The sequence below is a fragment of the Atractosteus spatula genome, chromosome 7, assembly GCF_055471065.1.
Source record: "Atractosteus spatula isolate fAtrSpa1 chromosome 7, fAtrSpa1.hap1, whole genome shotgun sequence".
Classification (NCBI taxonomy): domain Eukaryota; kingdom Metazoa; phylum Chordata; class Actinopteri; order Semionotiformes; family Lepisosteidae; genus Atractosteus; species Atractosteus spatula.
The window spans coordinates 32,716,606-32,731,604 of NC_142712.1; the positions used below are offsets into that span (position 1 = coordinate 32,716,606).

The 14,999-nt window shown below is 48.6% G+C and overlaps 1 protein-coding gene across 3 annotated transcripts in view; it reads left to right on the top strand.

The window, feature by feature from the left end:
• LOC148830794 (ankyrin repeat and SAM domain-containing protein 1A-like) overlaps nt 1-14,999 on the top strand; it is a 129,541-nt gene that overhangs the window by 99,983 nt on the left and 14,559 nt on the right. For all 3 annotated transcript variants that reach the window (XM_088921749.1, XM_088921748.1, XM_088921750.1), the window contains 7 exons: nt 9,315-9,413; nt 9,815-9,961; nt 10,813-10,920; nt 11,019-11,183; nt 12,353-12,490; nt 13,449-13,520; nt 14,262-14,348. In XM_088921749.1, the coding sequence (XP_088777875.1) occupies nt 9,315-9,413; nt 9,815-9,961; nt 10,813-10,920; nt 11,019-11,183; nt 12,353-12,490; nt 13,449-13,520; nt 14,262-14,348 (816 nt within the window). The remainder of the gene's footprint in view (nt 1-9,314; nt 9,414-9,814; nt 9,962-10,812; nt 10,921-11,018; nt 11,184-12,352; nt 12,491-13,448; nt 13,521-14,261; nt 14,349-14,999) is intronic.

A 14,999-nucleotide genomic window follows, 5' to 3' on the forward strand; every position in this document is an offset into this window, starting at 1 on the left:
TGATCAGTCCTGGAGTAATTCTCTGTATAAACTGAGTTTTATTTGCCATTTTAGGGCATATCATTGAAAAATAGGAGATTGTTTGCATGATACTTAAAATTCTAAATGTAACAGGATCCTAGTCTATGGAATGACCACTGTTGCTAATGTTGAAATCAACTTAACCCTCCTGCCTCTTGTACTGATGAGGTTATTTCTCTAGAGTAAAGAAATCCAATTTCTGTAAAATATGGAAATTGGACAGTAAAGATGTGCTTGATGCAGCTACAATCCTGGATCAGTCAGGCCCCGCACAAAGCACAAGACCGTTAAGGTCGCGTATGGCATGACACAAGCTCAAAAACAGCAAGCCTTTATGAGGCTGTGCGAAGAAACCTTTTAAATACGTCCACATGAGCAGACTGGGAAACTGGGATGCAGTTAAATGGGACGCCGGTCTACATAAAGTTAAATCTGTCCTGGCTTCAGTCCCACAGGCCAGAAAACAGACCTCCCACTGGCCTGCTGGCAAGAGGGCAGGGAGGGTTTGTGTTTTTTTAGCCTCATAAGGGTATAGAAAGGCTGAATCTAGCCCATCTAGAGACGTGTGTTCTCCAGCAGGTCAATAATGCATACGCCTCCTGGTGCAGCACAGCCTCTCGGTATTCCCGGCACACTCCCCAGCTCCGAAACCAGTACTGTAGGACTCGCTGTTCGCCCAGGGCATTAATCGCCCCAGTATCAAGTCTCCAGCCTCGACAGTCGTCTCGCTGCAGTGGATGGCCCTGATCGCTGTGCTCGGGGCTCTGGAACACCAGCTCTTGGCCATGCCCGTGGCTTAAATATCCGCGGAATGGAGAGGCCTCTTAATTAGTTAGGTATTGGTTAGGTCACCTTCAGCCGTGCGTACTCCAGCTTGCCAATAAGAGCCGAGGGCTGGGAGACTCCTCCATGTTCCTCTTCCCCGCCCCAGGAGCAGTCTGCTGGGGTTCTGACTTCACCGGGCAAGCGCAAGGATGAACGATCGCTTGTTTCCCATCTGGGCTGGCGACACCATCGGCCATTACTGAATGTGTTTAAGTGTCCTTAGTGCTTGGACAGGGGTCGTCCCTTACCCTTTTCTGTGCATACCTGTTTTCAAGGAGACCTTTTTGAAGTCCCTAGATTACATGATACAGTACTCCTTTGCACCAGCACACAAGCTTGGCTGATTCATCTGGAGTTTGCTGCTGAAATTCCGTTTTTATACATGTGTGTGTAGATGCTATTTATAAGATAAAGATCAGAGAGGGATACAAACTGCTGTTTTAAATTTCACCCACCCACTCCCTTTAACCCACAATCCACGGTCCAGCCGTATTAATGTGACTCCCCCCCTCCCACCCTTTGGACATTATTAAAAAATGTGTCATTCTATTACAATACCTTTAGGCCGTTGATGATTCACAAGGATCATCAGTGTTGTTGTCAGGCCCTGGATGATCCACAGGGCTTAGCTGCTGCATGCTGCTGTGTTTGTGTCTCCTCCATTTTGTGCTTGGTGTTCTGCCTACAAACGCTATGCATGCCAAGGCTTCTCTATTATTTTTTAGCAGGTTTGGCTCTATTTTTCTGTATGCACAGGGCGACGCTGTTCTTGCAAGAAGCTGCAGGGCTCACTAAGGGTTCTGCCTCCCCGTTAGCCCCAGACATTATTAATCAGACCAGTATGGTTCCCATTACCAGGGCAGATTAGAAAAGATAACGAAGCTGCACGTTCCAGCCGTGCTACGATCTCAGGAGCTGTCTCTTCGTGCCGCCAGAGGAATGAGATCAATAAGCCGACGGCAGCTCCGCAGAGCGACAGGAGGAGAGGGAGCCCTTGTTAAAGAAATGGGATGCTCTCTTATTGACTTCAAGAACAATTGTAGTAACCCTTCGTTTTACGGAGACAGATGGCTTTGGTTGGAAACAAAAGGAGCAGAGCTGTAGCCTTGCCTGTGAGATCTGTTTGTGTTTCAGGGTTTTTTTTTTTAGTAATTAGTGTAACTGATACTGAAGGGCAAATTGGTAGCTACTCTAAAATGAAAGCAATTTTAGGTGAGCTGTACTACGATGTATTCCCATTTGGTTGGTGTTGTTTGCGTGGTCAGCTGGTCTCACAATTAAGAGATCTCCATCTGTACCACCGGTCAGTCAGCCATAGCTGTTGTCTGGCCGAGGAAACGTGCTCTGCTTGAGAGGTGTGTGAGAGTGTGGTTTCAAGGTCTGTGGTGCTGTGAGAAAGAACTGTAGTACAACAGCTGAATTCCGTTTGTTGTAACTTTTTTACAAGTAAACTGCTAAGTTATACAGTATAACTTGTTTTACAAAGATGAATTCAAACCAAAATAAACAAAGTAAAACTTAGTGCATTGATGCTCAATTCACTTTTCTTTCTCTACTTGGGGATATAGATAGATATTTTTTGTTTATAACACAAAGGTTCAAAGGAGAAATGTTGTGAAATGAAAGCTTAAAGGGATTCATTTTCCAATGCAAAAAGCTATTACAGGCTATTACTGATCCATCCATTTCCTGACTGTTTCATCCAGTTCAAGGTTGTGGGGGAGCCGGAGCCTATCTTGATGGACACCAGTCCTTTGCAGACACACACACACCAGGCCCAGAAGCCAATTAACGTACCGGTATGTCTTTGGACTGTGGGGGAAAATAACAGAGCACCTGGAGGAAACTCACATAAACCTGAGGAGAACATATGAACTCCACACCGACAGCACCCTAGGAATTTAACCCAGGGCCAAAGTGCTGCCAGGCAGCAATACTAACCGCTGAACCGCCATGCCACCCTGTACTGAACATTTTTTAATGAAGTCTACTTCATTGTTTCAGACCTGTCCGTCTTCTATCTGATCTTGTTTAACATCTTGTTGCTGAAATAACGCCCCTTGTCCTCGTATCAAACCGGATGTGTTGTGACCGTGGGAAAAGCACAGTGAAGTCCCATGCAGCTTTGTGAAACAGTGTTAAAAGCGAGGTATCAGGTGTGGAAAATGTATCAACCTTCTGCAAAGCTGAGCTTCTGTAGGGGTCAACGCGCTCTCCTCCAGCCCCGCTCACAGCTGGCACTGCTGCTGTTGCCCTCGGAGCCCGTGGCTGACGTGACAGCCTCCCCTTTCTGGAAGTTTCCAGGTGCCCTCCCCCCTTTCCCACTGACTTGAGGACCTGGCTCAAAGGGAGCCGCGGTGTGCCTCCTCTCCGCACGCCCTGGCCGCGGTTTTGACATGTCCGCCTGGCGCCTGTCCGGCTTGTCTGGAGCCCTGGGGCCCTGCTCGTTCCAGCTGGGCGGGTTAGGCCAGCGTCGGAGAGCGAGAGGAATGCTAATGGGTGGTGTTGGCAGTTCAGGGCAGGGCCGTGAGGGACTGTGGTGGACAGAATAGTGGAGTAACACGCTTCAGCAGCCCCGGACTCGCACTTGCTCGTATCTTGCAGCCCAGCGGTCATCACGCTTGATCCATGGCGTGTCTTTGAGGCCTGCTCGGCTTGTGCAACTTCGTAGAGTTTCGGGTGTATCGATGGCACTGAAGAATCTAAAAACCAGCCTCTTCCCCTATTCGTTCTGTATCAGTTATTTGTTCAACTCCATTTGTTTGCCGGTTGTACCTTTCAGGTGACTGAACGCTTGCTTGTCCTAGGAGGTGCTAAGTAAGATATAATTATATCAGATACTTAATTCCAGGCATCTCCTGAATAATGCAGGGAAATGCAAAGCTGATTATGTACTAGAAGCTTCAGCAGCGCTGAGTAAGAGTAGTTTGCGCTGTGTGTGACGCTGGTAGTCTTGCTGTGAACTTTGTGCATTGGGACTGACAGAGCAGTAAGGCAGAATGAAAGCTCTAATTGGCCTTTTCCCCTTTGCTCTGCTGTGGGCTATCAACACACTTTGCCGTTTCTGAAGTGGTCATATTGACTGAGCGTCTTCATTTGCTGGCGGTCTAACTGAAGTCTAAATTCTTCCTTTATTTCTTATTTCTCTAGGAGTGGCAGGTTGCGCAGGTCTTGGGCGCTGGGTTTGATTCCCTCTTTGGGCACCTTCTTTGTGGAGTTTGCATGGCCACCCTGTGTTGACACTAGGTTGCCACTCTGGTATAGGCTCCTGATTGCAATGACGCTCACCAAGGAAGGCAGCTTTCTGGTGACGGATGAACTATCCTCCATATCCACTAGTAATAAAGATTTTATTCCATTGCATAATAAAGCCTGAAACTAATAATAAAGTTTTATTTAATATGGGGGGGGGGGTCAACAGATAATGTTTGGGAAGAAGTTTTTTTTTTGCATGGAATAGGAATCACTTCAAAAAATGTCGGCAGTAGTGAGGACACCTGCTGTCACAGACCAGCCAAACATGAGCCATCACACTCCAAGTGCCCCAAGTACTGCTCCTGATCTCTGCACATCTCCTGCCAGAGTGTCTATTTATAATCTGAGAAAGGATTAAAAGCTTGGACTAGAATCTGTGTGCCTTCACAGCATGTTATGGCTCAAAGTGCAGAAGAAAATGTCCTTTCCGAGTGCTGTTCTCAAATCTCAGAGGATCCTCTAAGGACCCCTGTGGTATTTCTTTAAATTAGTTTGTGTACTCAGATTGGAGATGTGGCCTTTTTTCCAGCTTGCCTTGAGCCAGCAACCGATAGAGTCAATATTCCTCACAACCCGACTGGAAAATAGGATAGCCTTAGTAAGAATGATAAAGTGTATTTACTGTACTGTTAACCTGGAAACATGTTTGAGGATTGGAGTAAAGGAGAGAGACTTCTGCATGACTGGTTGTTACCTGAGACCAGAGAAGGATCTGGACATGAAAGTGATGGAGTATGAAGATCGGCCATGATGAAGTGCAGTGAATGACTGTCCATTTCCATAGGCAGATCTGCAGTGTTCACGGTATTCCTGGTATGATGTATGACAAGTGCTTCTAGAAAGCAAATCTCTGCTCATGCCTGATCGTTAGTGAAAATAAAAAGGTGCAACTGAGATGTTCAGCTGAGGTCCTGACTCAATAAAGATCCCCTGGCATTGTTCAAAAGGCCTCAACCCTGGAACCCAGGTGTGCTGGCTAAATTATTCTGGTCTCCCTGATGTTTCCTCCTTGATTCATTTGGGGAAGCAGTTTCTCACTCCTCCACCTGATCTGCTGTGCAGTGGGGCTGCTGGTGCAGAATGGCCCGGCTGGGGGCTGCACTGCGGTGGTGATGAAATGGGTCCAGTCCCTCTCCGAGCAGCAGTAATTACAGCAGCTCTTCCTGGGGGGGGGCTCCTGTTCATTTGTCCTGTGCCTCAGTGCGCCGGTCTGTGACAGGATGCCAATTTGTCAGGGCCAGTGTGTCTCGGCTAGAGATGGTTTAGATTACTCAGGCTTTGCTGTGTGCGTTTGCTGCAAGATCCCGTAGCCTCCTGAGGACTGGAGCTGCAGACCCCTGGGGCGTGGCGTTCTTCCTGCAGCTGGGAACGAGCTGACCAGTTTAGGGGCTTCAGATTTTCTCATGTTCTTGGAAAAACAGGCTGGGGAAAAAAGTGCAGTGGGAATGGGCTAGCCTGATGTTCCCTACGGTCCTCTACATTGTAATGGCTCTCATTGGCTGGGCGTCTTCCCAGGACGCTGGGATTGAATTCCACTCTGCTCGCTGCAGGCTGACTCTGCTGATGTCCTTGACTTCGGCGTGCCAGCGCTTGGCACTGCCCAGGGGGGGTGCCATCTGCTGGGTGCTCATCTTGGCTTCCTTATAGAACTTCGCCGGGCTCCTCACAAGCTTGCGATTGCACCCTTGCTTGCACCAGGTGTACCGTGCCCGAACTTCCAATTAGCGCTGCTGCGGGTGACCAGAAGACCATGCCAGTCTGGCCTGCACACTCCCGAACCCAGAGGCAGGGAGCTTGGCACAGCTTTCGTGCTTTGGCAGCAGTTGTACAGGACTTCAGTCTATGCTGGTTATGAAAAGCTGTGCTTCCTACCATCTCATTTTCCTCTGAAGCCTTTGGTAAGCTAGATAACATATCGGGAGTTTGCCCTCTGTCCTACTTTCAGGCTAGACTGGTTATAGCCCTGTTTGATCAGCTTTCAAACACCCCTCTCCCACAGACCTGATGATCTCTGTAGTGAGAGACAGCTCAGTTTTCACCCATCCCTCCGTCGCAGTGCCAGCGAACAGTACTTTTGTGTTCGCTCGGATCGCATTACTCCAGCTGAAGCGAGCGTCTCTCGGTGCTTCGCAGGCGAGCAAGGGCATTCTCCGCAGAGCCACGCCGGATCAAAATAGGCAGCTTTCCTGTAGCGGTATTGGGCATGGGAGGTGCTAAGTGCCTGGAATTTCCCCCAAGTGATGGAGGAAAACGGTGATTGTATAAAATAGATGGGTCAAATTGCCTTCTTTAATTTGTTACCTTTCTTCTTCATTTGGTTTCTAAATACTGTTTTGTGGGGCTGATTTAGATGTGGGAGCTTCGATATAGGCTGCACTGTTGACAGTACAAAAAGGCAAAAAGATTTTATTCACGTTTACCGAGGGGACTTGGCATTGTTTTTTTCTGGTTCGCTCTGGCATGAACCCCCAACCCTTCATCTGCAAACCCGTCTTTTGTCTACTGTTGGGGAGTGATGTTCCTCCTCACTGGCCTGGGACCCCATCGGACTCGGCGAACCGTCCCCGCCTCCACCCCTCCACCCCGTGTCTTGGATATCCGGGGTGTCGGGTATCCGGGTGTTGACGGCTATCCACACTGCAGGCCCTGGGCTCTCCCCCTGTCCCTGTCAGCATGCTCTGCGGGAACATTATTCTGCCCCTCACACGCAGTCATTCCGCCTCATCCAGAGATCCAGCTGCTGATTACACTGTATTGATCCCAGGCCTCCTGCTGGGTCTCTTCCCGGAGCTCGGTGTGACAATCAGCGCCTAGCTAACAGCCAGCTAACAGGGTGATCTTCCAAGCCGTTTGTCTCTAGGGCTCTTGCTCTCTGAAATTAATTTCAAAGCCTTACACTGCAAGGGGATGGGATGTGAATTGGTCTTTTTTTTTTGCACTGCTTTTGGAAAATGAGCCGGAGGTGAAAATGAGCCGCCACTACAGCAACAGACGCTTTGCAAGCTGTCTTTTAATCAGGCTCCTCCCAGATTGAGAACTAATTCCAAAAACCCAGCTAAAGCAGGCTTGGATATCTATCCATCATTCCAACCGGTTTATCAGGACACCAGTTCATCGCAGGTCACACACATACAAACACGCACACTCACACTAGGACAGACTTTCAGAGAAGCCTATTAACTTACCAGTATGAACTTACCAGACACCTGAAGAAGGCTCCACAGCCGAAAGGTTGTGTCTCTTTTCTTTTCCTTTCAGCATGGAATAAACTTTTACCGGTTCCTTTGCAGCCTTCGCATGCTGACGTAGCTACCTACTTGAACTTACCTCAGATAGTTACGATAGCAACCTCAGGAACCCCAGGGCCCCAGCTCTGCAAGGCAGCACTGCTAACCACTGCACCACCATGCCACCTCCTATACCAAACTAATTTGCCACATTAAAACTAAATAAGCTTTGATTTCTAAAAATGATACGCACTGTTGTAAAAATGTCGTAGAGACTGGCAGGTGTAACAGGTGTTTCCTAGTGTAACTCTTGACTATTCTCGGTGAAGCTTAGATAGAATTCTCACTCAATCAAACCATGCTTGTCATTTAGCATCTGTAATTCACGTCGATCAGAATCTTCAAAAACCGTGATCCCAGCAGCTGGAGGTGAACTGTCCAAGAGCACCCAACATGAAGTGATATCACAGCTGATCCGTCATGCTTCCCAATGGATTGACTCGTTGCCAGCTGACCATCATCACTAACATCACCTGTTCCCTCTCTACACATCTAGAAAACTTGTTTGCAATTACATCATCTGTCTGATGTAACTGGCAATTTCGGTCATTTTGTCTTAAATGTTGGTAGATGGCCAAAGATTACTTTCTTCTTAATAAAGGAAGAAAATGTACTGATAAGAGCAGAACAAAGCAAAGAGTCTTAAGAATTTTGCACAGCAAATATTCATACTGTGCGAGTTCCATCAAGTAGTTCACTATATTAAGTCTACCTATTATTGTGTATTATATTGAGATATGCTGCATACACCATTCCTGTCCTTATGTTGTAACAATTACTGGATTTGGTGGTGTTGGTTTTTAAATGGTCTAAAAAGTGTTGTTAAACTTAAGCTCCTTCCAGTCATTCATTTTTTAAATAGTTTGATCTTTCAGCCTAATTTTTTCCTGAGTATGGGAGATGTTGAGGGCCGGTCCCTTCAGTTTGGAGTGACTGGAATGATGGACTAGGATGATCAATAGTAATCATTGATCCTCACAGGGCTGCTGTGAAGAAATGGCTTTGAATCATCTCTACGAGGATATGATGCACACGTTTTCTCTTGAAATTGAATCTGTGTCTGGCGTCTACTTAAGGTGAAGGGAGGCCTGGTAATAACTGTGGTTTCCAAGCACTGGGACTCTGAGTGCTCTTGGGTATAGACAGACTCGCTGTGTGTTATTGTGTTTATTACTCAGCCCTCTCTTCTTCCCGAGCGGAACCCTTGTTCATTGGCGTTGGGAATTCCCAGCTGCTCCACTGGCTGTGTGCGGCTGGGAGTGTGGGAATTCATTCAGAAGTAGGAGGGGATCCTTACTAGAGTGATGCCTGCTTCTGCAGGTGAATCTGGGCTAGGCAGAGTGGCTTTGGCTATTGGAACCGGGGTCTGGGATCGCCATTGTAAGACGTGGTATAAATATAAAATATAAGTTTCTAAATATACAATTCCTACTATAGTTTCTACTAAGTGGTAACCATATTTCCAGGAGGTGAGGTCGGGGGTGCTGTTTCACATGACTTTTTTCCTGTGTATCCTGTGGAATCATTCCTCCAACAGCGCCTACTGTCACGGTTCGGCGCTCGGCTGCAGGAGCTGGTTTGTTTTCCCGCGGAGATGCTGTGATGCCAACAAGGGTGGGGGGCACAGATCTTTGCCCTGTTTTTCTGATGGAGGGGAAGCCCCAAGTGCTTTCTAAAATGGACAGCAATGGTGGGAGGGGAAATTAGGATTAAATTTGGATAAGGTGAGATGAACATATTTTAACAATGTGGCAGAGACCTTCTAGTGTCAGTTGAGGGCAGGCTGGTGACCCTCAGTAATAGTGTGGAATAGATTGCAGAGTCCGTGGGATAGCTGGGTAATTCTGTAACCTTTGACCTTATCTGGAGAGGTGATGTGGCGTCACTAGCTGAACAGTGTGGTCCTTCTCTGTCTTGTTGTTTCAGGGCAGTAATGTTATGGAGGATCAGGACCTGAAGGAGATAGGAATTTTGGACCAACAGCACCGGAGGAAGATCCTGCAGGCAGCACGATCCCTGCCCAAGGTGCACAGCCTTCATGTGTCTGTGGGGGGTGGGGCGTGGGACGGCTACAAAACGACACTGGATTTGTGTTCGTGAAAGAGCAAGTCAGGTTCTAGGTGCAGGGTGTGTGGTGCACAGTGGCTGAAGTCTCTGCATTTGCCTGTTTTACCCTTAATGGAGAAAATGATTTTTTTTCATTGCTTTTCTCCCTGTTTGGAAAATCACCCATTGGAAAGAAGCAAAAAAAAAACCAATACTTTCTCCATCTGTATTATATAAGCAAGAGTGACACTTGAATTTTAAGTTTCTCTTAGCTTATCCTTATCCGCTATATATTTTGGGTGTCAGACAGGCAGTCATTTATCAGGTGCTTTTCATGGTACGAGCCCGAGGTGTGACAGAGCAGGTGTCCTACATCGCAGGTGAAAGCCCTGGGCTGCGACGGCAGCACCTCCCTGGCCTCCTGGCTGGACATCCTGGGCCTGCAGGAGTATCTCCAGAACTTCCTGGCCAGCGGCTACCGCACCATCGACAGTGTCAAAAACCTCTGGGAGTTGGAGATCGTCAACGTAAGTCCACAGCTGCGTGCGGATGGCTTCTCGACGAAGACAGAAGAAGTCTAGTTCGATGCATTGGAGTCAGGCAGCATGTGAGGGCATTGGGGCTGTCAAGTGGCCGATTCGGTAAAGGTGCTTGTTAGAGAGCGAGGGTTGAGCTCTCTGGTCATGGGTTCGAGTCTGGGCCATGTCACTAGCTGACTGGGACTGGGATTCCCAGCAATGCCGCCAAGGGAATTGTAGGATCAGTCTGCCAGGCATCAGTTGGCTCTCAGCGAACCCCTCGGCCTCCTGGGTAATTTCAGGCATGCAGTGCCGTTGGTGAGGGATCTCCTCTCTTGAAAGCATGTTTCGACATGCCCGGCCAAGACATGAAAACCACGTAGTTGTTTTCCCCTTGGCTCCCCCATCCCCTGTTGTACCCTGTTGCAAATTACTTTGAGAAGGTGCTCACCCTGGAAAAGCACAATCTAAAGCTTGAATTGACTAAGAGGTTAGGGCACAACTGGGCTGGGATACAGCTCTCAGTGCAGTAACAAACCAGGGTCAGCCGAGACCTCAGACTGTTCTTGGCCTTGCAGTGAACTCTCTTGAACATGAGGCAGGATTCGTATTCACATATCCCATAGACCTTTCCAAATCTTTGTCAGCAACCTATGCTTAGCAAGTATCCCCAGGGAGATGCATGATGGTCCAAACTGTAAGGAAAGAGAATAGCTGTGTTTATGTACCAAGAAAACAATATTCAGTGCTGTAAGGTCAGTAACAACAGCTGATGAACATAATGTCATGATGCAGTAAAGTTTAAGCTTTTGTAGCCCTGGCCTGTGATGCTCATCTCCTGTCTTTTCATCTGCGCCCAGGTGCTGAAGATCAACCTGCTGGGCCACCGCAAGCGGATCATCGCCTCGTTGGCCGAGCGGCCTTATGAGGAGCCGCCCATCAAGCCCCCCCGCCTCTCCCAGATCAGGGTGAGTGACGCCCTCGAGACGCGCCAGCACCCTCCCCCCGGCCCGGGGCCGCTCTCCCCCTCCTCCTGACTGGCACGGCGTGTCTGTGTGTCTCCCAGTGCCAGGACCTCGTGTCGCAGACCTCGTCGCCCCTCAGCCACGACTCCTACACGGGCCGCTCCACGGACATGCTGCTGGCCCCGGGGGATTCTGGGAAGCGCAGGACGGAGCACGAACATGACGTCCCACACCGCGCTCGGAGCGAGCGACATCATCGAAGCCACGTGAGACACTTTGCTGGTGGCGGCGGGGGGTACACAAACATACAGCTGAAAACGGAAACTCCTGGTATCTAGCAGTTAGCATCTGGCTAGTTTTCCACAGCTCCTAGGGTCGAAAAAGAATAAGCTAACATCAGACCTGCTGCAGAACACTGGTCAGAGAATTGCAAAGCAGAATTTGCTCTTAATTCACTGGTAGTTTTCTTAACAGCATGAACAGGCCGATCGAGCTAGAGGCCAGACATGGGGAATCACAATTAAATGTGTAGTTTTCATCTGGATAGTTAAGAAAAAAAATCCTGGAATGAAGGAAATGTTTTTTTTACTTAGGAGGTTACTGGATAAAATCCTGACTCCACCAGAACTTAGCAAGTTAGTCTTCTTGTGCTCTGGCCTTCAGATCAGCCCTGATTCAGATTTGACTATTATTTCTCTTCATGACAGCCAGCGTTCTGACTGAGGACTGATTTTTTTTAGAAATTAAGATTGCTGCAACAAAATTGGAAAATCATACATTTTGCCCTTAAAAATCAAATAAACCTAGACAAACCATTTGAATTTTCTGTTATGTATGTGGGTAATTGTACTTTTGACATGAAAGTAAAGGATAGATATATACTCTACTAGGATTTATTTCAGCTGCCAGTAAGAAAACTATTACAAGAAAATGGTTTACTAAAGAACCCCCCAACAGCAGAACAGTGGATCAGTGTTGTGAAGGGAGATTTATATAATGAAAAAGCTCACCTTTTCTCTTAGGCTACAAGCAAAAGATTTGGTAAATCCTGGCAGGCCTGGATTGAGTTTGTGGCCCTATTGAGACCTGATTCTGTGCTATGAAAGAGCACGAAGCAGTCTTTTGTTGGTTATTTGTTGTGTTTTTGCTGACTGTGTTTCTATATATAACCTCCAATCTATACTGGCGGAATGTAGATAGTTAATTTGTATAAAAAAACGCAATGGAAATGAAAGATGAAAAAATGAAAGATGAAAGCAGTAACTTATTTGACTTGGTCTGTGTTGTCTGTGTAAATCCTCTCATCGTTAAATGAAAAGTAAAAAAAAAAAGAGAAAAATGGAGAAATTGCGTGAGGTGCGTTCCCCGTGAACGTCGTGCTCTTCCTGTCCACTCGGGCGTCAGTTTGGCTGTGTCTCCCCCCACCCCCCCGCAGGACCGGCACGATGACCGCCCCCGGGAGCCGCGGCTCACCCTGCGCCCGCCCAGCCTGGCCGCGCCCTACGCCCCCGTGCAGAACTGGCAGCACCAGCCCGAGAAGCTCATCTTCGAGTCCTGCGGCTACGAGGCCAGCGTGAGCGCCCCCCAAGTCTTGTTTCCACACCGCCCCGCGCCTCAGGGGAGCTGCCCAGCCTGCTGGTGTTGCCTCTCTCTCATAGCCACTTCTCTTGGCCCCAGGGTCTTCTGGGCTGACCGAAGTCACATCCCCTTTCCGAGAGCTCCCACAAGGCCATATGCCGAGCCGTTTTTGTTTGCCCATCATTCCTCTTGGAGAAACCTAGAAAGGAAAACCTTTTCCGGGGTTAAAAGAAAGGAATCACGTGGGCTAAGTGTGCCAGCCAGACAGAGGGCAGTGCCTCACAAGTAGGCTGCTCTGTCTCGTGCTCATTTACTTCTAGACCCTCCAGGAGGGGTTTGGACCAGCTTGTTGGTGAACACCAGCGTTTTCCTGTGCTGAGAACAAGGCCTGGATTCTCCATTTAGAGCAGCCTCTTTTATCTCCCTGTATCTGTACCTGAATGAGCTGTTCTGGCTATTCGAGCTAAACTTGCATGGCCATCTCCCAGATAGGCCTCATTATTCATCGATTATTTGAGACCTCTATTTGGCAAACAGTGGGCTATATATTTGGGCCACTTTGGGCTATATCCTTCCTGACCGTTACAACTGGTCCAGCTCGGCACCAGTTCCTTAGCTGGCTGCTCGCTAGCAACCTCCTGTGGCAGCTGTCTGCAGGAATTGCTGGCTGTAACTGGTGTGAATTTATCATTCACTGCCCGGCTCACACGAACGTCGGAGCAGTCGAGCAGGCTTAATTAACGCTTGCTCCTTCCAAAATTGGGGGTAATGAAGCAAATAGCAAAGAAATCACTTACCATTATCATCTCCTGTTTGATAATAGGGGGTTTTGACAGCAAAATCCTTCTCTTATTCTTTGTGTTATTGAAATTAAGATCCATATTTTGGCCATTCGCGTAGTCAATCCACAAGAAACAATTAACAGGGCAGCCCTTCTGATCTCTGTCTTGCAGTACCTGGGATCGATGCTCATCAAAGAACTGAGGGGCACCGAGTCAACGCAGGATGCTTGTGCCAAAATGAGGGTAGGTTGCTTGAACACAGCGTGGAGAAATTCCAGTCTGCATGCTACAGTTTCCCTCTTCCAAGGTTCATTGCAGAACAATTCAAAGACGAAGGGCTGTGAACGGTAAGGGTGTCCTGTAGGCCTTGTAGCCACTCCATTGGCTCAATCAGCTGAAATAATCCATTAAAAGATCAGACTGCAGAGGAGCCTTCATCAGCAGAGGTGATGAGGCCCAGGTGGTCTGAACCCACACATCTGTCAGGCATTCATTCTCATTCTAAAGAGGCCTTTTTTGTCTTTTCTAAACGGTTTCGGAATTTCCGGAAGGCAGGCTGCCGTACCGACGCAGCTGGCGGATGTTAAAATTGGGGGGGGGGGGGAATAAATCACTTGGCAAAGGCTTTAACAGATGTACCTCCTTTCATCGCCGCGCGCTTCATTAATCTGGGCGTAGGGCTGCTGCCAGCAGCGAGCGACTCTGCAGAGAGAAGCCGTTCGGTCTGTGTGAACAAGTGTGGAGCTGGACGGACCCTGGGCGGCTTCCCGCACCTGCCTGCGTGTGCTTTCACAGTCCGCTGTGGACCCGGGTGCTGCTCACACCCTGCCCTGATGTCCACGGAAATGGCTCCCATGAGTCTCTTTGGTTTCCCCTTCCCAGTATGTAGCCCTGGATCTGGGGGCCCTCTTCATGCGCCCCCAACTTTCCATCTCCAGCTTTCTCTCTCGGTAACGTCAACCGCTGCCCTGTTTCCCCCCCCAGAGGTCGACGGAGCAGATGAAGAAAGTCCCCACCATCGTTCTGTCCATCACCTACAAGGGGGTGAAGTTCATCGATGCTGCCAACAAGGTGAGGGAGCGGAGGCTGGTGTTAAGAGCGGGCGGGTTCGGCGCAGGGCCTTTGCCCCTTCAGCCAGGGCATCTTCTCCTCCGGCGCCTCCTCTGTGTCACCCTTTCTGTTGTCCTGCTGTCGCTCGGCCCCTGCGAAACGCAGACACCTGTGCGGAGCTGATAAACCTGCCCTGGTGCCGGCGGTGTGAAGTATCGAGCCACCCCTGGCCCCGATCTCGCACTGCTTATCTGGGATGTATCAGTCCTCTGTGCATTCGGAGGCCTGTTGCTTTATCTTTTCCCTCTCGAGATTAGATCACCGGAATTTAATTCATTTGTTTGCTGTCTGTCTCTCTCCTGTCTCAAAAAAAACCCAAAAAGGTCAGGTTTCTGACGGGCTTGTCAAGATTTGACAGGGCTGACCTTTCTCAAGAAGGTGATAGAGAGAGGATTCTGTTGTGCTGATTTTTCGTGCTGATGAACTTCTCCCCCATTTCAAGGAGGAAAGAGGGGAGGACCGTTTGCTTCTGCTTTTGAGTAATCCAGCTACAGAGCAGGCTTTTGGAAACGAGTCACTCAGCTTCTTTTATTAATGGGAGTTTAACTCCTTGGTTACCAGTCTGGGTACCCTGGCTGTGAATGGGCTTCAGAGCTGGACCTCTTAAGAGTC